The sequence below is a fragment of the Prionailurus bengalensis genome, chromosome E1 (assembly GCF_016509475.1).
Source record: "Prionailurus bengalensis isolate Pbe53 chromosome E1, Fcat_Pben_1.1_paternal_pri, whole genome shotgun sequence".
Lineage (NCBI taxonomy): Eukaryota > Metazoa > Chordata > Mammalia > Carnivora > Felidae > Prionailurus > Prionailurus bengalensis.
This window is the reverse complement of record NC_057347.1, coordinates 39,287,110-39,312,242: the sequence shown is the minus strand read 5'-3', so window position 1 is coordinate 39,312,242 and position 25,133 is coordinate 39,287,110. Positions and strand designations below refer to the sequence as shown.

Here is a 25,133-nt window from a genome sequence, read left to right as displayed (position 1 = left end):
TGGCCTCACAATACCTCTTATCCAAGACACTAAAGGCTTATAAACTATTACACTGACCCCATACTCTGTTTCTCTTGTTTTATTCATGGGACATTTGGGCAAAAGATTAAAATGGTTACCAGGTCACAAAAAAATCAAAAACAAGTCTCTGAATACCAGCTGCACCTCCTATCACACATTGTTCTAAACCTGTAGCAATGGGCTGAGTTACAGTTTTATATTATCTTAAAATATTTTGGTCAAAAAAATCCATGTGTTCTGGCCTGCCAGATATTCTGTATCTTTTAGGAGCAATAATCTTGGGTGTTTTTCAAAGTATCTGATATGCACAGCATTGAAAAATCTCATCCAGGGGGCTCCTGGGTTGGTCAAATATCTAACTCTTGATTTCAGCTCACGTAATGATCTCACAGTTCATGAACCCAAAGCCTGTGTTGGGCTCTATGTTGCTGGCAGGGACCCTGCTTGGAATTCTCTCTCTCTTCCTTTCTCTCTGCCCCTCCCCCACTCACGCTCGTATGCATGCTCTCTCTCTCTCAAAAATAAACATTAAAAAAAATCTCATTCAGAAAAAATTACTGTTTCTAAACGATCTAAACCCATAATCAGTAGCCAATTTGTAGCATTATAAGTTATAGACACCTGACCCTGTCTGACATGTTCGTTTTATTATAATAATTTAAGTAATTAACATCTACAAAATGTTTGTGCCCTTCAGACTGCTTTATAGTCATTAATTATCAGAACTGCTCAACATTCAGTGTTAGTATTTTCATTTTCCTTGAGGGGAAATGAAGCACAACCATATGGGATAACTTCCCATGGGCATCAAAGGAAGAGAATGAAGAGGCTCCTTACCTATGACAACTAATTTTCCATCTCGAGTACGATAATCATTGGTTTTCTAGGTAGGGATGAAAACACACCTCTCCTTCAAATATTTTACTCTGTATTCATCCATAGGAAGTTCAGTTCTCAAAATAATTCTTTTTTTTTTTAATGTTTATTTATTTTTGAGACAGAGAGAGACAGAGCATGAACGGGGGAGGGTCAGAGAGAGAGGGAGATACAGAATCTGAAGCAGGCTCCAGGCTCTGAGCTGTCAGCACAGAGCCCGACACGGAGCTCGAACCCACAGACCGTGAGATCATGACCTGAACCAAAGTCGGAGGCTCAAAAAGCATGGCAGGATTTCTATTATTTCAGTTTTCAACTTAAAAAATCAATTTTAAAAAAAACTTGACTATCAACAGATCACTGTATACTGTGAGTACCTCCTATTAATAAGAAAGGAAATGTCCAGTAAAGCATGAATAATAGAAATACTCCATAAACATTCTCAGGACAAAAGCCGTAGACATTTCTCATGTGAATTATTAATTCTTTATTGTCTAAGGGGGAAAAAAAACACTAGACTCTCCTCCAGAAGTCAAAAAAAAAAAAAAGATATGGGTACTCATATTTAATTTTGACCTTTGAAACTATGATTTAGTATTACTCGACCTGGTACCTTTTTCATAGACCAAGATATCCTGGGGGCACTTTTCTACCTACAGACTGGACCCTATTAAAAATCACCCAATTATGAAAAACAACAATTAGGGAGCAAGTAATATTTTATTACAGCTTGAAACAGTCAAGACTGAAATGACCTACAGACTCCTATAAAAGGCCAATGGAGATCCCGGCTATGGATGGTGTACTTTTGCTTCGCTCCTCGCTGAGAAAGGGTCGCTCCGCTGTATTATTGCCATGTCTTTTCAACTTTCTGGTGGATCCAGGCGAGTCTGCTCACGAACTGGCCCAGGGCGGCTGTCTGGTGGAGGTCCAGGTTTCGGGGCTGGGAACGCATGCCGTGGGTCTGGAGCCGGAAGCAGCCTTTCTTTTACTCTTGGGAGCATTTCTTCTGGTGGAGGTTTCTGTAATGGTGGTGGGGGCTTCTCTGCTGGTTTTCTTGGAAATGAGCATGGCCTCCTTTCCGGGAATGAAAAGATGACCATGCAAAACCTCAACGACCGCCTGGCATGCTACCTGGACCACGTCCGAGCCCTCGAGGAGGCAAACGTAGACCTGGAGCAGAAAATCAAGGCCTGGTACGAGAAATACGGACCCGGTTCTTGCCGGGGTCTAGATCATGACCACACGAGATATTTCTCAGTCATTGAAGATCTTAAGAGACAGGTAAGAAATATAGATTTGCATACTTTTATGAGACTCTAGGTGTATATACACTAAAAAAAAAAACAAAATATGAAATGTGCTTAAAATTTTTGCATGATGTAGAATTTGCTCACTCTCCATTCCCAGTGCTTAAAGCAGTAAGTGGAAAAAATAATTGTAGTATTAAAAAAAAATCATAGACAAATAGTTTCAAAATGGATATAATTGCTTTATTGATCTTATATTTGGCTCATATTTTTTGATCAAGAGAAATAAAAGTATCTGTGATTGTAAAAGCTTACACTTTGGCTCTTAAGCTCTGGACATTCATTATCTGAAGATAAAGCCAGATTCCTTTAATGTGGAAAAAATGATACTAAAATAGATACTTGATGGGTTGAGAAGATTAAGAATCACATTTAAATTCTGGACTCTCCCTCGACTTTCAGCACTTAACATTTTGCACAATCTACCCTATTCAGGTTATTTCCATGGCCACCTGTAATGCCAGCATTATTCTGCAAAATGACAATGCCAGACTGACTGCTGATGACTTCAGGCTGAAGTAGGTGAAATAACGTAATTAATTGTAATAAAGGTAAATACGACCATTGGAGTAAAAAACAGACATTTTGCTTTAAAAGCCAACATGTTTTTATGACATCAGACTAAATCCCTGAAGAAATTAAATGCACCCTTATAAAAAGAGCGATCATAAATTTTAAACAACGTTTTAATTCAATGATTAAGCACATTGGATGATAAAAACTCTGAATAAAGAACTCTTCCAAAATATTCATTATAAATCAGTAGGGATTCCAATTTGCCTATGCAATAAGCCTCAGGGGCATGCATAGAACATCCTATCCTTCATTATACAACATGTTGGAAACAGTTATGCTTTGCACCTGCCTACGGTTACAATTCTCAAGCGCTTTAATAACCTTTCAGGTATGAAAATGAACTTGCTCTACACCAGAGTGTAGAGGCCGACATCAATGGTCTTCACAGGGTTATGGATGAGCTGACCCTTTGTACAACCGACCTCGAGATACAGTTTGAAACGCTCAGTGAGGAATTGGCATACCTTAAAAAAAATCACGAGGAGGTAAGGGACCCTGCAGGGTAGGTTCAGATATGACCTGATTTCAGTCCTCTGTCCACTTCAGAGCAGAGGTGGACTATCAATCAAAATTCTTCCTTGAGTGTTAAGACTGATCCTTTTTCCAGGAAATGAATGTCCTACAGTACGCAGCTGGGGGGGATGTGAATGTGGAGGTGAACGCAGCGCCAGGCGTGGACCTAACTGTCCTGTTGAACAACATGAGGGCCGAGTATGAGGACTTGTCTGAGCAGAACCGCAAAGACACGGAGGCCTGGTTTAATGAAAAGGTACATCTGTGGCCAATCACAGACCAAGGGCTTGGTCAGTAGACCATCGAGCCGCTCACTAACCCTTCTGATGATTATGCTACAGAGTGCCTCACTGCAACAACAGATTTCTGATGATTCAGGAGCAGCCACCACAGCCAGAAATGAGCTGATGGAGCTGAAACGCAATCTGCAAACCTTGGAAATAGAACTTCAGTCCCTCGTGGCCATGGTTCGTAAGAGTCACCATTGATTTGAATGAGTGTGTGTATATGTATGAACAAACACACATCTAACTAACTATATATAACTAATTACATATAACCAAAAGTATAAAATGTGGTAAATGTAGTAAATAATAAGAATGTTGTCCATAAAACATTACTCCTTTTTTATTTATTTATTTTGAGAGAGAGCGCATGTGCACAAGCAGGGGAGGGGCAGAGTGAGATGGAGAGACAGAGAATCCTGAGCAGGCTCCACACTGTCAGCACAGAGCCCAATGTGGGGTTCCATCTCACGAACCACGAGATCATGACCTGAGCCAAAATGCAGAGTCAGACGCTTAACCAACTGAGCCACCCAGGCGCCCCCCATAGACTTCTGACTCACCAATACCAAAGTTTAAAAATTAAACTTTCTCAATGGAGAGAAAATGTTTGTTTGAAAAACAAACAGACAAACAAAAAACCCCTGGCTAATGCAGATTTTCAACTGAAAGGATTTAGACCTCATATAAATGCTTCTTTCCACCTTGAGAATGTTTTAAATATGAATGCACTATCTACTGTCCATGCAAGCCTGGCTTTATTCTTCTTCCAGAAACATTCGTATGAATGCTCCCTGGCTGAAACTGAAGGTAATTACTGCCTCCAGCTCCAGCAGATCCAGGACCAGATTGGGGCAATGGAAGAAGAGTTGCAACAGATTCGCACAGAAACAGAAGGCCAGAAGCTGGAGTACCAACAGCTTCTAGATATCAAAATATTTTTAGAAAAAGAAATAGAAACGTATTGCAAATTACTAGATGGAGAAGAAAGGTAAATACTAACTTGTGAAAAAAATTAATCTCACGTCCACTGGGTTTGCTCGGTATCACATGTGTGCCAGTATCATATTCTAGAATTTCCTACTCTAAGGATCATACTCACTGTGGTCTTGGGAATTTATTACTGCATCCAAGTGAAATGAAAACACGCAGCCATGTGTAAGCCAAATCAAATATCTAAGTACATAAAGGGTGTGTATCTATAATAACAGGACATCTAAATACCGAAGGTTAAACAATTCCTATACTCCAAGTGGAAAATTGCCTTCTATGATTTACTGGGGAAGCACATGTCCCATAACACACTCTATTTTATTGTTACTTCACCAGTTACCACACGTGCACCCTGTCTTAGGTGGGTTATTACATTTTCATTTGAAAGAGGAACAATGACGATTTCATTGGGGAAGTGATCATAGCATGTTAGCCAAGAGCAATAGCCCTGGAATCGTAGTCCTGGGCACACATCACACCACTGGGTGAATTTGAACACATAGCTTAAACTCTTTAAATCCCAGTTTCCTTATTGGTAAGATTGTGAGAACACCAAAACCACACTCTTTACTCTTGACCATAGCGCTTCACTATGTAAGTGAAGTGCTCACGAGAGTGGCTTGCACACAGAAGGGGACTTGGTAATCAGTGGCTATTGCTAAATGCTTGCCTGTGGTCACACCGGGAGTCAGTTCTATCTCATGCATCTTCCAAGGCCAGTGTCAGTCCTCTACAATTTATTCTCATAGGAACTCAACAGTGATGCTCCCTCCTTCAAACTAAGGGCTCATTACACCGTTCATTATTCACTTCTTTTACTACATCTTTCATGCTGTTTTCCAGACAACTTCTTACATGCATGTACTTTATTTTCAATGGTATAAACTGCTTGTGTCATCACTCTACATTTTCTATAGCAGCTAGCCCAGCGCCTTCTGCATTGTGGCACCCCAAACATGTTCATTGGCCAGGCGATTGACTGAAAAGTCAGAGTGAAAACTTGTAGTCCCCGGATAGGGAGACAAAAGAGAAAATAGCTGGTCACAAGGGAATTTCTTATCATAAACATTCATTTAATTTCCTACTTCAGTACATTGAGGTCATGAGAGGCTTACTTATATGTCTCTTAGGCATAAGAGGAATTTAATTTTGTGGAAACTAGAACACCGAAACTTTTATTCCCAATTCATAGGTATTTATGAGCTTCCTTGTGAAAGAAAAAAAAAAAAGCAACAATTTACTCTTCTCTTCACAGAAAAAGCAAGTCCATATGTTACAAATCAAAAGGACGTGGGCCAATACATTCCGAAAATCAAGTCAAAGGTACAGAAGGTTTTTTTTTTACTTGGTATAAATCTTTTCAAAAGCAGCAGTTTTAATAAGTTACTTATTTGTACACTAAATCAAATTGTTTCTAAATTGGGGTGCCTTGGTGGCTCAGTCGGTTAAGCCTCCGACTTTGGCTCAGGTCACAATCTTGCAGCTCCCGAGTTCGAGCCCTGGGTCAGGCTCTGTGCTGACAGTTCAGAGCCTGGAGCCTGCTTCAGATTCTAGGTCTTCCTTTCTCTCTGCCCCTCCCCTGCTCATGCTCTGTCTCTCAAAAATAAATAAACATTAAACAAAATTTTAATAAAAAATATACAAAATTGTTTCTAAGGTTACTTGTAGCCAATGAAGGAATCAGGGGTCTTTATGGAAGTTCTTAATGTTTGTATTTTATATTCTTGTAGAACAGATGTGGTCAAATTATAAACTTACTGAAATGGGGACTCAATCTCCATTTTTCTTACCTAGGACTTATTATTTTCCCAGTTTCAGTGCTTTGGTGGAAGAGCTACTTTATTTTAAACCACAAAAAATAGGGCAGGTTGGTATTAAAAAGAAGACATTACTTGCTCCAGGCCAGTACCTGCCTGACACTTAGGTTGTTCACACTCTTAAACACTCATTGTTCTAAAAACAGTGGCAAGTATAAGGCAGTTCTGGGCCTTGCATAGGCTTCAAACACAGTATTATATCTCAATTTACTGCAAACTTACAAACACTATTTTTATTTTTAAATTTTTTTAATGTTTGTATTTGACAGAGAGAGAGAGGGCGATGGAGTGCAAGCAGGGGAGGGGCAGAGAGGGAGGGAGACACAGAATCCAAAGAAGGCTCCAGGCTCTGAGCTGTCAGCACAGAGCCCCATGGCGGGGCTCAAACCCACGAACCATGAGATCATTGCCTGAACCAAAGTTGGACGCTTAACAAACTGAGCCACCCAGGTGCCCAACAAATACGACTTTTAAAAGCCTACCATTAATGACTAAGTATCTTTCAACCCGTTAAGAATGAGTACTAGATTTGCATTTATTTTATTTTAGACTCAAAAGAAGAAATTGTCGTCAAAACAGTGGTTGAGGAACTAGATCAACTTGGCAATGTCCTTTCCCTGAGGGTCCACTCAGTTGAAGAAAAATCCTCCAAAATAAGCAACATTACAATGGAGCAAAGAGTACCTTCTAAAGCACCAAAGTGAGAAAACAAGTTATAAAGAAAAAAAAAAAGCCTGCCTCTGCAGAATCCCATTGACTAAATAACCCAAGGAAATAATTTATTTCTGTTCTTAAAAAATGCAAGGGCTAGAATTTGGTTTCCTTCTCTACTCTTCTTTTTCTCATGTTCTTTCCATGTAATCTTTCTGAGAAGAAGGAGAAATCTTGCTCCATCTCAATGTTTTGTTTCTAGCACAGGGGACTTTTTTTTTTTTTTTTTTTTTTTTTTTGCCATTCATTAAAAATGTTTTCTGTTGCAATTTTTTCTGATGAGTCTGGTGCTTTTGAATTTCTACAGTTGATCCTAATGTGACAGATCTAAGGATTCTCTGGTAAAATAAAGTGCCTCACACAGTCACATTTACTTCAGTTCATGACAAGATAAGTTGGAAAGAGCACTAGCCCTAATCTCTGGTCCCAAATCTGTCCCTGATCCGCTACGTGAGTGAGTAGATGTCCTTGGGTTTCCATGGATGGGAAGAAGAGTGTCCCCATTGATCCCTGGGATTTGCTCACCTTTTAATGGCTAGCCTGCATGGGCGATCAGTTAATGTTAGTTTGTTGAATCTGAATCCGGATAGCTGTCTTTCCATTTTGCAGCACCTTCATCTGTCTGCTCCTACCACAGTGGAGAAAGCCTATTGTTTCAGAATGGTGGAAGAAGCCTCAACAACAACAACAACAACAAAAACATGTTCAAGGAACTAACTGACCCCATAGAATCCAGGAAAGATTCAGGACTTAGAAGAACCAAGTAGGATGGTGGACCAGGCTGAGGGCAGGGATATTGACAGGTGAATTTACCATGACAGTGATGATGCATAAGCCTCAGGGTCCCTCATTAGCACAGGAAGGGCCCTAGAATTATATCTGTATAGCCATTTTTGTAAAATTTGTGCAAAACTAAGATAATTTTAGCACCATTGGTTAAGTCTGCTATCTCTACTCCAATTTCTCCTCTATCACTTTCCCTCATGTCTGGGGGTGACCTATCATGTCTGAGATGGGTGACCATACAATTTATTATATAAATGTAACATTTGAGGGAAAGTAAAGGATGCAATTAGCCAGGCATATTAGCAGACATGAACTAACTTATTGTAAGCATATGGACATAAAGTCGACTTAAGCCAAAGACAGTTGAATTGAACATCGTGGAATATATTAATGAGCTTCTCATCATTTCCATGGGAGGCTTCTAGGACTATTCCCACTGCCCACCATGCCCATGTAGTGTCATTTCATAAAGGCACAGGGCTGCAAGTTGTAATATGAACGTATCTTATAGCACATAGCACCAGAAATATGTAGATAACAGAAGAAGATACAAGGTATGAAGTGCATGGAGCCAGAAGCTAGTCTATGGAGAATCTTTTAACTCATCAGATGTGTAAAACTGTAGAGAATTCATTTTCACCAATGCCTGCTAAAGACAAACATCTCCTCCTGTCAGGAATATAATGGGTAATGCAACATATTTGTTATTTTCAGTACTGCTTTATGCTCCTTATACACTAGAATTTTTATAAATTTTATTTTTGCACAATTCCTATAAGAAATGTTCGCATATGACAGGTCCATAAGTTATGAAAATTGCATTCCTCTGGGAGTGAGCACAAGACATATGGCTCTTTGTGACTCATTTTAACGCCCTCTACAGAACATCCACCCCAGAGAAAGAGCTCCATAACTACGTGGACAAGCTGATTCATGGAGGTCAGCCAGGCTCCCTCTTCACAATGAGCTTGCACAATAAGCCCACTGTCAAAGTGGCCATTATGGAGGCTGTACTTCAGTACATGTGCGTGACATCCCTCTCTCTCAGGCTGGTCAAGCTACTGACCTGTTATCAGCAGACATAAAAATGGAGTCCTTGAGATGGTACCATTTTTTTTTTAATTTTTTTTTCAACGTTTATTTATTTTTTGGGGGACAGAGAGAGACAGAGCATGAACGGGGGAGGGGCAGAGAGAGAGGGAGACACAGAATCAGAAACAGGCTCCAGGCTCTGAGCCATCAGCCCAGAGCCTGACGCGGGGCTCGAACTCATGAACCGCGAGATCATGACCTGGCTGAAGTCGGACGCTTAACCGACTGTGCCACCCAGGCGCCCCGGTACCATTTTTTAAGAAAGAAAACTAACCACATGCTTATCAGGATACTACTGGGTTCCTTTACCCTGGAGGGAACAGCAAATTTTCCTTAACGGAAGTAACACTTTATTCAAATATAGGTTTGCCTTTTAATTCCTATAGTACCTCTGCAGCACTACCATCGGAGACCAAAAATTGGATAAGCTTCAGGCCCTAGATCTACCTCTAGCAATTGGTTTAAAGTCAGAATAGAGAAAGTAAACCTTTTCTGGCTTCCTGAAGGATAAAACAGAGACAATTGGGGTAGGACAACAGTTGAAGAGGTAGGAGCTGAAATTTCTCCAGAACTGATGAAAGACACCAGTTCACAGATTAAAAGTCCTACACATCGAAATAAAATGAAATACACATGGATCAGATCAAAGTAAAGCTAAAGACAAGATAAAAAGAAAGCCACAATCTTACCAATAAGGAAACTGGGATTTAAAGGGTTTAAACCATGTGTTCAAATTCACCCAGTGGTGTGATCTGCACCCAGGGCTACAATTCCAGGGCCGCCACTCTTAGCTGACAAGCTATGGTCACGTCTCTGATGAAATCGTCATTGTTCGATTCAAATAGAATATCTTTGAAGTCAAGCAAATGGGGGGAAATGATTACCTTCAAATGAGTGGCAGCAAGAATGAATGCCAACTTCTCAACAGTTGGGATCCAGAAGAGAGTAGAATGATATCTTCAGTGTGCCAGGAGAAATCCTAAATGGCCAGTAAATGTATGAAAAGTGTTCAACCTCACCAGCAATCAGAGAAATGGAAGCGGAAACCACATGAGACGCCATTACACAACCACCCGCTTGGCAAAACTTTTTAAATATTTGGCGCAACTTGTGCTATCTTCTGTTGAATTGTTTCCAGTTGGGGACTAGTATGAACAATACTACTATAAACATTCTGTACATGGTACCTATGACATGTGCACGAGTTTCTCTACAGAGCAACTCACGTATATACTGTCTACAAAAGATTCACTTCAAATAGAACAAATACGGGTAGACTGAAAGTGAAAGGATGGAAAAAGACACATCATATAAACATTAATCCAAAAAATTGTTTTCAAATTTGTGAATATGTGGGGTGATGGATGTTCTTGACTTACTCTCTGGTGATCATTTTGTAATATATACATATATGGAACCATTATGTCATATATCTGAAACTTAATATGATGGTATATATGAATTATATATCTTAATTTTTAAAAATAAGTTTTAATTTACTTTTAATAAATCACGAGTGGTTGTATTACTATCAGAAAAAGCAATCCTAAATATATTAAACAAGAAAACTTCAAAACACAGGAAGAAAAACTAATAGAATAGAAAGAAGCAATAGACAAATCCATAAGAACACATTTTGCATTATTGCATTTATAGCACATTTGTGACATAAAATAATTACAGAGATGGAGAACAAATTCACGGTTGCCAGGGGTTAGAGATTGGGAGGGAGGGGGTAGGTGTGACTATAAAGGGGTTAGCATGCAAGGGTCTTGTGAACATGGTACAATTAGGTATCTTGATTGCGGTGGTGATTTCATGAGGCTGCACATGTAATAAAATTGCATAGAGCTGCACATGCGTGCATATGCATGCACACACACAAATAAATGTGTGTACAACTGGCAGAATCTGAATAAATGCTATGGGTTATATGAATGTCAATTTCCTGGTTTTAAAAGTACTACAGTTATATAAGGTTTTAGCACTGGGGGCCTGGGTGAAGGCTGCCCAGGACCTCCCTGAACATTTCTTTGCACATTTTTTGCACTTTTCTGTAAACCTATAATTATTTCAAAATAACTTTTTTTTTAATTTTAGAAGAAACCATAGGAGAAAAATCTTTATAACTTTGGTTTAGACATAAATTCACTACATATGACACCCAAAGCATAATTTGAAAAAAAATACATATATATATATGTTCATTTGGACTTCATCAATGTGAAAAATGTGTACTATTTAAGAAAATGGAAAGACAAGGGGTGCCTGTCTGGCTCAGTCGGAGGAGTGTGCAACTCTTGATCTTGGGGTCGTGAATGTGAGCCCCATATCGGATGTAGAGATTACTTAAGTAAATAAAACTTAAAAAAAATTTAAAGACATGGATTATGAGAAAATGCCTGCAAATCACTTATCTGATAAAGTACTTGTATCCAGATTCTTATACATAAAGAATCCTCATAACTCAATAGTAAGGATGCAAAATAATCCGATACATAAATGGGCAAAAGAATTGAACTGATGTCTCACCAAAGAAGAGATATGGGGGTGCCTGGGTGGCTCAGTCGGTTGAGCGTCCGACTTCGGCTCAGGTCATGATCTCACAGCTCATGGGTTCGAGTGCCAGCCACATCGGGCTCTGTGCTGATGCTTGCTCAGAGCCTGGAGCCTGCTTCAGACTCTCTGTCTCCTTCCCACTTCTCCTTCCCCACTCCCACTCTATCTCTGTCTCTCAAAACTAAATAAATGTAAAACAAAAATTTTTTTAAGAAGAGATATGGATGGGAAGTGAGCACATGAAAAGATGTTCAACATTATGAGTCATTAAGGAAATGAAAATTTAGGCCACAATGAGATACCACCACACATCTATTATAATACATAAAACATATTTTTAAAACTGGCAATAGCAAGGGATGGAAAGGATAAGGAGCAACTAGGACTCTTATTCATTGTTGATGAAAATGCAAAATGGTACAACAACTTTTTTAAGTTTTATTTTTTATTTTGGTGAGGGGGGAGGTGGGAAAGAGAGAATCCCAAGCAGGCTCCGCACTGTCAGTGCAGAGACTGACATGGTGCTCGATCTCCCCAAGCGCGAGATCATGACCTGAGCCGAGATCAAGAGTCAGAAGCTTAACGGATTGAGCTAGCCAGGCGCCCCATCAGTTTCTTATAATATTAAACATCCATCTATATATATGGCCCAGCAATCCCACTCCTTCATATTAAATAAAATCAAACTTACATTCACATAAAAACCTGTATGTGAATATTTGTAGTGGCTTTATTCATATTTATCAAAAACTGGAAACAACTAGTGAGTGGATAAACAAACTGCAATACATCAAAAAAAGTGGAAAACAGTCCAATAAAAATTAACAAATGTTTAATAAATACGCTCAACAGCATGAATGCATGTCAACTGCATTATGCCAACTGAAAAAGTCAGACTCAAAGAATTCACTGTCTAATTCCATGTATATCACATTGTGGGGCAAAACTACAGACCTAGAAAAGCGATCAGTGTTTGCCTGGAGCTGGGGCTGTGGGCAGAGACGGAGTACAAAGGGATAGAGAGGAACTGGGGGTGGGGGGGTCAGGGGACTGTTCTATATCTTGGTTATGGTAGTGACTACATGACCATGTTTTTGGCAAAATCTATAGAACTGTAGGCTAAAAAAGGCTAATTGTATTATGGATATATGAAACCTCAATAAATCTGATTAAGAAGAACTGGCAAAAAAAAAAAAAAATCTTAAGGAATCCATCCTAAAGAAAAAGGTGAACATGGGGCGCCTGGGTGGCGCAGTCGGTTAAGCGTCCGACTTCAGCCAGGTCACGATCTCGCGGTTCGTGAGTTCGAGCCCTGCGTCGGGCTCTGGGCTGATGGCTCAGAGCCTGGAGCCTGTTTCCGATTCTGTGTCTCCCTCTCTCTCTGCCCCTCCCCCGTTCATGCTCTGTCTCTCTCTGTCCCAAAAATAAATAAACGTTGAAAAAAAAAATTAAAAAAAAAAAAGAAAAAGAAAAAGAAAAAGGTGAACATGTTCAGCATTATCAATAATAGCAATAAGCTGGAAACAATCTGAAGGTCCCTTAGTAAGAGAGTGGTTGAACAAATTACTTAAAATTAGGTTTGGCTCCGAGTAACAGTAAGAGAATAACAGGACTTTATACAATTAGAAGTTTCTTTCTTTCATGCATAAAACTGCAGAAGTAGAGCATTCAGGGCTATGATGACAGCTTTGCACCAGAACACCAACAGAAACCCAGGTTGTTTTCAGCTTTCCACTCTACCAGAGCCAGAATGTCGCCTTGGTTCATGGTCCAAGGGGAAGCACCAACCATCAGATCCAGCCATCACACCCATGCCAGCAGGATGAAGGAAAACGAGAAGATGGGACAAAGACTTGTGTCAGCTTCCTCTTAATTTTTTTAATGTTTATTTATTTTTGAGAGAGAGACAGACAGACAGACAGAGTGCAAACGGGGGAGGGGCAGAGATAGAGGGAGACACAGAATCCGAAATAGGATCCAGACTCTGAGGTGTCAGCACAGAGCCCGATGTGGGTGTCAAACCCACGGACCATGAGATCATGACCTGAGCAGAAGTTGAACGCTTAACCGACTGAGCTACCCAGGCGCCCCTCAGTTTCTTCTTAAAGTTTCCAGAACGTGCCACGTATACTCTTGCTTGTATCACATTGGCTAGCTTAATCACGTTGTCACAATTAGCTGCAGAGAATGCCTGAAAAAGCAGTCTTTATCGTGGGCAGACATTGCCCAGTTAAAAATTTGGGGGTCAACCGACAGTTTCTACCACATTAGGCACCTACTCATGCTCTAAGGCATATTATGTACAGTAAACAAAGCAAGTTAGAGAACAGTGCATATAACACAGATGATTCACGTGTGGCACTTGTGTATTTACATACTATGCATGTGTGCAAATGAATAGAAAACCAGTTGGAGGGTGCAAACAGCTGGAAGGGTACACTGGGAGAGTAGGGAGGACAAAAACGAGGAGGGACTTTGATATTTTACTCGATATTATTACACACTGCTACATTTGTTTACATCAAGAACGTTTTCATGCAGAACAAAATGGTGGTTGCCGGGGCCTTGAGAGGGGGGAATATGGGATAGGTTGGTAAAAGGGTCCAAACTTCCAGTTAGAAGATGAATAAGTTCTGAGGACTTAACATGTAGCATGGTGACTACAGTTAATTATATTGTATTGCATACTTGAAATTTGCTGAGAGTACATCTTAGGAGTTTTCCCTCTCACACACACAAAGGTAACTTGTGAAGCAGTGGATATGGTAAGTAACTTGACTGTGAGAATCATTTCACGGTGTATCCATGTATCAAACCATGACATTGTACAGTTTAAATATATTACAATTTTCTTTGTCAATTATATCTCAATAAAGCTGGAAAAAATAAATAAAAACTGGGGTGAAAAGAATAGAATGTACAAAGTTGATCAAAATCACTAGGCAAATATCAATTGCATTTCTTTACATAGTAAAATTTATCTAGAAAATGTGATTTCTAAAAGATGTCTTTGGGGCTCAGTTAGTTGAATGTTCAGCTCTTAATTTCAGCTCAGGTCATGATCTCAAGGTTCATGAGTTCAAGTCCCACACTGGGCTCTGTGCTGACAGTGCAGAGTCTGCTTGGGATTCTTTCTCTCCCTCTCCTCCCTGCCCTTCCCATGCTGTCTCTCAAAATAAATAAATAAACATTTTAAAAATAAAAATAAAAGATATCCTCAACAACATTAGATAAATATCTGGAAGTTGTTCTAAAAAATGATATGAAAAAAAAAACAAAAAAAAAATGATATGAAAGCACATATGGAAAAATAACTTTTTACTAATGGACATTGAGGAAGACCTCAGTGAATGGAAAGGATATTCAATTTTCTGGATATACACAATATCATAGGGATGTCAAATTTTCTCAAATAGTTTTAAAGATTTAAGGCACATCTTAAGATCTTATTGTATTTAAAAAGCTGATTTTAAAATTTATATAAGAGGAATTGGGATGAGCACTGGGTGTTGTATGGAAACCAATTTGACAATAAATTATATTTTAAATTTATTTTTTAATGTTTATTTATTTATTTATTTAATTTTTTTTTTCAACGTTTATTTATTTTTGGGACAGAGAGAGACAGAGCATGAAAGGGGGAGGGGCAGAGAGAGAGGGAGACACAGAATCGGAAACAGGCTCCAGGCTCTGAGCCATCAGCCCAGAGCCTGACGTGGGGCTCGAACTCCCGCACCGCGAGATCGTGACCTGGCTGAAGTCGGACGCTTAACCGACTGCGCCACCCAGGCGCCCCTATGTTTATTTATTTTTGAGACAGAGAGAGACAGAGCATGAACAGGGGAGGGTCAGAGAGAGAGGGAGACACAGAATCTGAAGCAGGCTCCAGGCTCTGAGCTGTCAGCACAGAGCCCGATGTGGGGCTCGAACTCAGACCGTGAGATCATGACCTGAGCCAAAGTCGGAAGCTCAACCGACTGAGCCACCCAGGCGCCCCAACAATAAATTATATTTTTAAAAAGAATGAAAAAAAAAGAGGAGTGGAGAAATAAAAATTGACTTGATGGCAAGGAGTTGGTGGAATTCTTGCCTTACCAAATATCATGTTATATTATGGAGCAATTGTGACAAAAATGATATGGTTCTGGCACAGATAGAAAACTGGTACCAAATGAATCCTCACCTATATGAAGATTTTCTTAAGGACAGAGGAGGCAGTGAACACTTTCTTTATTGACAATATGGCACTACAGGGAAAGGATGGCACCATTCAGTAAATATGCTCAAAGTATCATTATCCACATTTTTTAAATATTTACTTATTTTTGAGAGAAAGAGAGAGAGGGAGAGAACAAGTGGCAGAGGGGCAGGGGGGGGTGGGTACAGAGGTTCCAAAGCAGATAGCAGAGAGCCCGACGTGGGTCTCAAACTCATGGGGAGATCATGACCTGAACTCAAATCCAATGCCCTACCGACTGAGCCACCCAGGTGCCCCCATGATCCACATTTTTAAAAATGAAATTTGATTCTGTATCATAGATTCAAAAAAAAAAGAATACTAAAAAATTATTCCAAACTACCAAAGCCTTAAATGTGAAAGGCAAAATGATTCAATGTTTAGAAAACAAAATAAGAAAATATTTGTATGAGCTGGGAGAATTAATCATTTCTTAAATAAGATAATAGAATCACAATCCAAAAATAAAGAGTGATAAATTCAACCTGTTTAACAATGAAATGATAATGGATTAATATCCAGAATATATAGCACACTCCTACAACTCAACAACAAAAAAACAATATGACTCTAAAAATGGGCAAAGAACTTGAATAGACATTTCTCCAGAGAAGATATTCAAATGGCCAACAAGCACATGAAAAGATGCTCAACATCACTAATCATTAAGGAAATGCAAATCAAAACCACAAGAAGACACCACCTGATGTGCATTAGGATGGCCACAATAAAGAAAAGAAAAAAGAAAATAACAAATGTTGGCGATGATGTTGCAGAAATTGGAACCCTTGTGCACTATGGATGGGAATGTGAAATAATGCAGCTACTATGGAAAGCAGTATGGCATTTCCTCAAAAAATTAAAAATAGAATTACCATAAGATCTAGTAGTTCTACTTTCGAGAAGTAGAATTCCCATGGGAAATAAAAGCAGGGACCTGGACAGATATTTGTATACCCATGTTTATCATAGCTTTAATCACAATAGCCAAAAGGTAAACGCAACTCTAATGTCCATCTACTGATGAATGGATAAACAAAATATAGTATATACATGCAATGGAATATTATTCAGCCTTAAAAAGAAAAGAAATTCTGACACATGCCACAATATGGTTGAAACTTGAGGACATTATGCTAAAGGAAATAAGCCCATCACCAAAAGACAAATAATGTATGATTCTACTTATCCAAAGTGCCCAAAACAGTGACTGGCACATAACAGATGTTTACTACATATTTATTAAATAAACGAACGAATGAATCTGTAACAGCCTCACATAATAAATATTCATAGAAATTGTGCCCACAAGTCAATTTCCAGATGTTTCAAAATTTTCCAAAATATTCAGGGTTTTCAATAAATATATGGGAATCCACACCCAGTAAATAATTAGTCTACTGATGACTTTCACCTAAGCTAAACCACAGTGAAATAAAAACAGACGAAACATTTCCTTCTAGGTTTGCTTTAGATTTTTGCAGGGTCAGGAAATACGTTAATGTCCTTCCAAACTCCCGCAACACATAACAGCAATTAGGGGTGTGTTCCTAATTGCCAAAATGGATAAGAGAAGACAACTATCCCCAAACATAAGTGTCAACAGAAGATGACGCACATCAGCCAAAATGGAGGTTCCCATTAGAAACAGTGCCAAGAGGGAGGGAAAACTAATAATGGAAGGACCATTTGAGGGGAATAACACGAGTCTGTGCTCTACTTACGTGGAAAGAACTGTGAAAATAAAAGTAGGAAAGGTCTCAGGGGCGCCTGGGTGGCGCAGTCGGTTAAGCGTCCGACTTCAGCCAGGTCACGATCTCGCGGTCCGTGAGTTTGAGCCCCGCGTCGGGCTCTGGGCTGATGGCTCAGAGCCTGGAGCCTGTTTCCGATTCTGTGTCTCCCTCTCTCTCTGCCCCTCCCCCGTTCATGCTCTGTCTCTCTCTGTCCCAAAAATAAATAAACGTTGAAAAAAAAATTTTAAAAAAAAAGTAGGAAAGGTCTCAGAAGCATCAATATCTATTAGCATAATAGCCCAAAACCATGACGCCAGATTTTTACTGTGTGATGGACGGACGAGTTTTATCTTCTAAGGATGGAAGTGAAGAGTGACTCACTCACCATTTAAAGATGTAATAAGGAAACTGACATTACTCCACCCAGACCAATTTCTCAGATAACCACCAACCTGAGGGCAACTGCCCTCCTACAGAAAGGAGCCCAGCTAAGTTAGTTACTAATTAGGAAAAATCATCCAATTATGCTAACTTGCTGAGGCTGGCAAGCCATGTTTTACTCTATGTAGGCAGAATTTCGTCCAGAGCACACTTGGGAATTGTCTATAAAAAGGCAAACAGAAGAGTTGAAGAGACGAGGCACTCCATTCTGACTTCCTCCGAGACAGCTGTGCAACGCGCTTGTCCTGACACCATGTCTCTGCGACTTTCCAGCGGGTCCAGGAGGGCCTGCTCCCGTCCTACCGCAGGGTCCCTCAGGCTCTCTGGGGGGGGAGCCGGCTTTGGAGTTGGAAATGCTTGCAGCATGCCCGGAATTGGAAGCAGTTTCTCCTGTGCCTTTGGGGGCAGTTCATCAGGAGGCAACGCAGTGGGAAGCAATCTCTGTGCTGGCTTTACGCTGAATGAGGGCGGCCTCCTGTCGGGCAACGAGAAGGTGACCATGCAGAACCTCAACGACCGGCTGGCCTCCTACCTGGAGAATGTGCGTGCCCTGGAGGAGGCCAACGCCGACCTGGAGCAGAAGATCAAGGGCTGGTATGAGAAATTTGGGCCTGGTTCCTGCCGTGGTCTTGATCACGACTATAGTAGATACTTCCCAATAGTCGACGATCTTAAAAATCAGGTAAGAAATTACACTTCACAGTCATGTTTATTTCTAAACGTTCTTTTCCTTTCTTCACTGAATACTGAAAACACTTATCGTCCCTATGTGTAATTTCTTAAAGGAAATTTCAATTTAGCATTGGAAATAAGCATTGAGTAGATTCAGTTGGTGAAACTCATGATAAAAATGTCACTGACTAGTAACTATATTAATTTTTATTATTTCCATTCCCTACTCTAAAAAAAAAATACTTGTATCTTATTGGCTGTAATAAATTGCCTTTTAAAAGTCAAACCCCCCTTTTCCAGATCATTGCTTCCACCACCAGCAATGCTAATGCTGTTCTGCAGATTGATAATGCCAGGCTGACAGCGGATGATTTCAGACTCAAGTAAGTAGGCTCAGAGAGTGAAAAGGATACATGGTGATTGATGCAAAGCATTAAATTTAACTTATTTTTTGATCCCTCCATTAAATATTACCAACTCTTATTCTAATACTGGTAAAACACTTGGATTTAAGCAGAATATAAAAAAAAAATAAACAGAATGTTATTACTTCTTTATACTTGGCTATGAAATATAAAGTATGAACTGCTATAAAAGCAGCATCCCATCCCCTAGTTTCTTTTCTGCCAAAGAAATGCCTCAAATTAGAGAAAATAATAGCTCTTATATATACAATATACTTTGAAAATGTCTCTGTGGCCAAACCTCCCACTTCAAAAGTCCAGACTTCTAGTGTTTGATCACTGATTGGTGACTATTTCTCCCACCATATGACATCCTGGAAAATCATTAATATTCTCTAAGGTATGAAAATGAGCTGGCTCTTCATCAGAGTGTAGAGAGTGATGTCAATGGGCTACGCAGAGTTCTGGATGAAATCACCTTGTGCAGAACAGATCTGGAGATTCAGTATGAAACTCTCAGTGAGGAGATGACTTACCTGAAAAAGAACCATAAAGAGGTAAGAGCTGTCTGCGCACATTTTGCTGCCCCTCTGCAGATACCTTCCATCTGACAGAAAATAATGCGCTTGACTTCTTAAATAAGAAATTGGTACTAAAGACCCGTTGTCAGACAAGCATGAGGCCTGAGTTGTCTTGAGGAATGGCCTGATATTTGTCTAGATTCACCCTTGCTTGCTCTCTCATCAAGTTTCCCATGGAGGGGTGGGGAGGGGGGAAGAATCCTGTTTTCCAGATCAATCAGGGTTACAAGAGTGGTGTTTGGCTAGGTAATTATAGCTAAGTTAAAAATGATACAGTTAAGAGATTACATCTAATTACATAAACATACTATAAGCATATCCTAAGAAAACTAGATCTAAATTTCTATGTAATAGTGAAAGATTCAAAACACATAAGCATTTACTTTATACACGCAGTAAATATATACATTTAATATTTAATATTAATTCTTTAAAAAAAAATTTTTTTAGTGTTTATTTATTTTTTAGAGAGATAGAGAGACAGAGTGTAAGCGGGGAAGGAGCAGAGAAAGAGGAAGACACAGAATCTAAAGCAGGCTCCAGGCTCTGAGCTGTCAGCACAGAGCCTGACACGGGGCTCAAACTCACTAACTGTGAGATCATGACCTGAGCTGAAGTCGGCTGCTTAACTGACTGAGCCACCCAGGCACCCCTTGATGTATGTTCTTAATAGGTGTATCTATAAAAATAGTGAGACTGAAAATAAATTGTTATATCAAAAATTTTTCTTCCAAATGAAGATTATACCTCAAAGTGGTCATTGTTGGAAGCTACTTCGAAATCAGATCATACAGCCACTGTTCCTAAGACACAGCTTTGGGATTGCTTTCAGAACCACTGTTTTCTGGGGAAAAAAAAAATCTTTATTCTTTGAAAATGAATTTGATATTTTTAAACAGCCAAAAGGCTTCTACAGTCGAGCCTACTACTTAACACAGGAGATCAAGCTAAAAATGCTACTTGATTAGTCATGAGGCTGTCTTCTAAAAATAACTACTTAAGGGGCGCCTGGGTGGCGCAGTCGGTTGAGCCTCCGACTTCAGCCAGGTCACGATCTCCCGGTCCGGGAGTTCGAGCCCCACGTCAGGCTCTGGGCTGATGGCTCAGAGCCTGGAGCCTGTTTCCGATTCTGTGTCTCCCTCTCTCTCTGCCCCTCCCCCGTTCATGCTCTGTCTCTCTCTGTCCCAAAAATAAAAAAAAATAAAACGTTGAAAAAAAAAATTTAATAAAAAAAATAAATAAATAAAAATAAAAATAAAAATAACTACTTAAAAAACAACATTTATATGGATATATGGGTTCAACTGTGGGCATAGCCCATGGTTGTTACTGAATACATTTTTGATAAATTAAATACAATTGACTTTTTTAATGCTTCACTCACAGACAAACCCACATGCATCTTTTTTTTTAATGTTTATTTATTTTTAAGAGAGAGAGAGAGAGAGCGTGCACAGGTATAGGAAGGGCAGAGAGAGAGGGGGAGACACAGATTCCGAAGCAGGCTCTAGGCTCCAAGCTGTCAGCACAGAGCCTGATGAGGGGCCTGAACTCACAGACCTGAGATCATGACCTGAGCCAAAGTCAGATGCTTAACCAACTGAGCCACCCAGGCACCCCTATTAATTATAAATAGACAAACATTTATAAATACAAATAAATATAAATAAACATAAACACTTATAATTGTTTCAATTGTTCAGAATTATTCAGACTCAGCCCCTCAACCCTGTCCATGCTGTGTTCAGGATGTAGCTGAGTCATGAACACATGGAAGCTGCTCTCTAAGTGGAAGGAAGACCAGTCTACCAATGAATGTGGAGACATTTCAGTTGTAAATGGATAGAATAAGAGATGACAGATAGTTCATTTTAAAGATCTTAAGGAATTAAGACTTTCTGTGCAACAGAACTAAAACCAACGGAGTTATAAAAGCAGGACTTTGGTTCACCATATGGAAGAGCTCTGGAACAATTTAAAAAATTCTCCCATAAGGAAACAGGCTGCTTCGTGCGACGGGAATATAAAAAGTAGAGAAGGGTCGTTGCTTAGCTGGGGGCGAGGGGCGGAGCGGGGGGGGGGGGGGGAATGTACAGCCAAATGTACTCTAAGCATCCTTCCAAAGCTATGCCTCTGGACTGTCTGTGAGATCCCTGCATACCTAAGCAGCACACTTCTTGGCCTCCAGGAAATGCAGGCCCTGCAGTGCGCGGCGGGCGGGAACGTGAACGTGGAGATGAACGCGGCGCCCGGGGTGGACCTCACGGTCCTGCTGAACAACATGCGGGCCGAGTACGAAGACCTGGCCGAGCAGAACCGCAGGGACGCGGAGGCCTGGTTCAACGAGAAGGTGAGTCTTGTCCAGAGACCAATCCCTCCGCATCTTAGTGACAGTCACAAAACTAAGATTTGCTCCCTCGTTTATATCTTTTCAGAGCGCTTCGCTGCAACAGCAGATCTCCGAGGACGTCGGGGCCACCACCTCAGCCCGGAATGAACTGACTGAAATGAAACGCAATCTCCAAACACTGGAAATTGAACTTCAGTCTCTCCTAGCCACGGTAGGCAAAGGACGAATTCCCACCGTCTCCTGGGGTATCCTTGTAAATATGCGCCAGTTGGGGGCGCCTGAGTGGATCAGTTCCTTAAGCTGAGTTAAGTTCTGACTTAGGCTCAGGTCATGATCTCCTTGCTTGTTGCTCCTGGATTCCAGGCGTGTTTCTTGTGCTGACAGCTCGGAGCCTGGAGCCTGTTTCCGATTCTGTGTCTCCCTCTCTCTCTGCCCCTCCCCCGTTCATGCTCTGTCTCTCTCTGTCCTAAAAATAAATAAAAACGTTGAAAAAAAAATTTTTTTTAAATATGCACCTATTGGTTTCAAGGCCCCTAACCCTTGTGGAAACATATCCGCATACACATTTATGTAACTAACTTAGAACATAAGAAAAGAATAGGATTTTACATAGAACAGCCAAAACAGCCAAATTCATGTCTCCAGTTTATTCAACCAGAGACATGTGCTCCTTTTTAAGAATTTCACAGTCTTAACCATGTGTCAGTGTGAAATTGAACACAATTGTAGACAAAGTTCACAAGAGAAGAAAATCATCTATCAGAGCAAATTTCTGCCTATCTGTATCTGCCTCAGGTTCTTTCTTGTTCCCTGATAGAAACACTCCCTGGAGTGCTCCCTGACCGAGACCGAAGGAAACTACTGCACACAGCTCGCCCAGATCCAGGCTCAGATCGGGGCCCTGGAGGAACAGCTGCACCAGGTCCGAACCGAGACGGAGGGCCAGAAACTGGAGTACGAGCAGCTGCTCGACATCAAGGTCCACCTAGAAAAGGAAATTGAGACCTACTGCCTCCTCATCGGTGGAGATGATGGGTGGGTAAAACAAATTTATAGGGACGATGTCCTGTACTGAAGTCCACTTGAAACTTAGATCCCTGGAAAGTGAATGTAAACTGACATGACTGTATTTATTGTCACAAATGCTAAAGATTAAACAGAATACGGGCCTGCCAACATACAAATTAGCAACATCTGACAAAACCAAAAGATGACAAGCCTGTATTAAAGGTATGACAAAAATATCACCTCTAGATAGTAAGGCAGAGTCGTTCCAACTGTGTAACCCACGGCAACTGTTCTCACCAAATAGCTAAAGAAAATGCAAGAGTGAATCTAGAATTAAAGGGGTTCCCTCTGAATCACTCTTTGGTGATGTTTCCAACGATATGTGTTCACAGGGCTTGCAAGTCTGGAGGTTACAAGTCTAAAGATTATGGATCTGGAAACATGGGAAATCAAGTCAGAGGTAATTAAAATGAAATTCTGTAGTTTTTTTTTTTTTTTTAAGTTTGTTTATTTATTGGGAGGGGAGGGAGAGAGAGACAGGGAAACCAAGAATCTCAAGCAGGCTTTGCACTGCCAGCACAGAGCCCCATGCAGGGCTCAAACTCACCAACCGTGAGACCACAACCCAAGCCAGAATCAAGAGTCAGATGCTCAGCCGATTGAGCCACCAGGCACCCCAAAATGGAATTGTGTTTTTATGCTGTCGTATTTCACTTGCGATGTCCAGCTTGGTTGTTTTTATATTCCCAGGGCTTAATGAGAACAGATATGATAAAGATTTGTAGTAGATATCAGCGTGTGCTGGGTGTCTAACTTTAGTGGTATGTGCTAATTTTAAACAGTGGAATATGTCACCATGTTTTTAGCGAACCAAGAAATAAAAATTCACCAAAAGTTTATCTATTTGTGCTTCCTACATAGTCCATGCTATTCAAAAGCCTATTAGTCCTTTAACTGATATAATTTCTTATTCATCTTTTCTTTCAGTTTTTTCATTGTGGTAAAATACACAGAACATAAGCGTTACCATCTTAATGATTTAAAGGGTACAGTGCAGTGGCATTAAGTACATTTATATTGTGGTACAACCATCAACACCATCCATCTGTAGAACTCTTTTCATCCTGTTCTACAAGTATTGAACAATAGCTTCCCATTACCCCCTCCTCCCAGCCCCAGGTAACCAGCCTGCTACTTTCCTTCTCTATACATTTGACTACCCTAAGTCCCTCATACAAGGGAAATCATACAATATTTGTCTTTTTGTGATTGACTTCTTTCACTTAGCACAGTATCTTCAAGATTCATCTATGTTGTAGCATGTGTCAGAATTTCCTTCCTTTTGAAGGTTGAATAACATTCCATTGTATGGATATACCATATTTTATGTATCTATTTATTCATCCATTGGTGGACACTTGGGCTGCCTCCACATTTTAGCTATCGTGATCTTATTCATCTTTTATCAACTCTCTAAAATCTCCTTTTAAATTTTAATTTTTAGATCTGGCCAAAGCCATAGTGGTTAAGAAAGTTCTTGAGGAGGTAGACCAACGAAGCAAAATACTTACCACCAGGCTGCACTCCCTGGAAGAGAAATCTCAAAGCAATTGATTCAAGACACAAGAGAGAGAATTTGTCAAATACTCTCTAAGAAGAGAGAGCATTGTGTCTGGAAAAATGAGCAAGCCTAAGAAAAATGCCTGTCCTGTTTTCTTTCTGTTACTGAAATATGAGCACCGTCTGGGCAATCAATAGTGGTATCTCCCCACTCATCTGGAAGAATGTCACATACAAATATGATGACTTGATTGTCCTACAGAAAATGTCAGTTCTTTGTATTCAATAAACCTTCTTCCTTTAGCAAGTTACCACTGGTGGTATTGTCTTATCTTTAAAACGTTCATGTCTGTGGTACACATGTATGAACATCTAACAGCTTTTTTTATTATTTTTTTTACATTTGATTTATTTTTTTGAGAGACAGAGAGACACAGAGCATGAGCGGGGAAGGGGTAGAGAGAGGAAGACACAGAATCCGAAGCAGGCTCTAGGCTCTGAGCTGTCACCACAGAGCCCAACATGGGGCTTGAACTCACAAACCATGAGATCATGACCTGAGCTGAAGTCGGACGCTTAACCGACTGAGCCACCCAGATGCCCCTAACA

General features: G+C 40.2%; 2 protein-coding genes across 2 annotated transcripts; both read left to right on the top strand.

The window, feature by feature from the left end:
* The first annotated feature begins 1,697 nt into the window (after positions 1-1,697).
* LOC122485515 (keratin, type I cytoskeletal 26-like) lies at positions 1,698-7,110 on the top strand. Its single transcript, XM_043584386.1, has 8 exons — positions 1,698-2,181; positions 2,643-2,725; positions 3,112-3,268; positions 3,391-3,552; positions 3,638-3,763; positions 4,354-4,571; positions 5,829-5,896; positions 6,940-7,110. Exons 1-8 carry the CDS (start codon positions 1,753-1,755, stop codon positions 7,092-7,094), a joined length of 1,398 nt encoding a protein of 465 aa, XP_043440321.1. The 5' UTR covers positions 1,698-1,752; the 3' UTR covers positions 7,095-7,110.
* A 10,922-nt stretch (positions 7,111-18,032) lies between these two features.
* LOC122485514 (keratin, type I cytoskeletal 25) lies at positions 18,033-24,835 on the top strand. The gene is made up of 8 exons (XM_043584385.1): positions 18,033-18,631; positions 18,922-19,004; positions 19,426-19,582; positions 21,795-21,956; positions 22,042-22,167; positions 22,774-22,991; positions 23,357-23,424; positions 24,469-24,835. Exons 1-8 carry the CDS (start codon positions 18,203-18,205, stop codon positions 24,576-24,578), a joined length of 1,353 nt encoding a protein of 450 aa, XP_043440320.1. The 5' UTR covers positions 18,033-18,202; the 3' UTR covers positions 24,579-24,835.
* Positions 24,836-25,133: the final 298 nt, after the last annotated feature.

What these genes read in the sequence shown, in the direction of transcription:
- LOC122485515 (XM_043584386.1), top strand. Translation starts at nt 1,753, where the DNA reads ATGTCTTTTCAACTTTCTGGTGGATCCAGGCGAGTCTGCTCACGAACT. An exon ending in TTCAGTCCCTCGTGGCCATG is followed by an intron (nt 3,764 to 4,353) that starts GTTCGTAAGAGT and finishes TTCTTCTTCCAG; the next exon opens with AAACATTCGTATGAATGCTC. An exon ending in TTACTAGATGGAGAAGAAAG is followed by an intron (nt 4,572 to 5,828) that starts GTAAATACTAAC and finishes TTCTCTTCACAG; the next exon opens with AAAAAGCAAGTCCATATGTT.
- LOC122485514 (XM_043584385.1), top strand. Translation starts at nt 18,203, where the DNA reads ATGTCTCTGCGACTTTCCAGCGGGTCCAGGAGGGCCTGCTCCCGTCCT. An exon ending in AGGCCTGGTTCAACGAGAAG is followed by an intron (nt 21,957 to 22,041) that starts GTGAGTCTTGTC and finishes ATATCTTTTCAG; the next exon opens with AGCGCTTCGCTGCAACAGCA. An exon ending in CTCATCGGTGGAGATGATGG is followed by an intron (nt 22,992 to 23,356) that starts GTGGGTAAAACA and finishes ATGTGTTCACAG; the next exon opens with GGCTTGCAAGTCTGGAGGTT.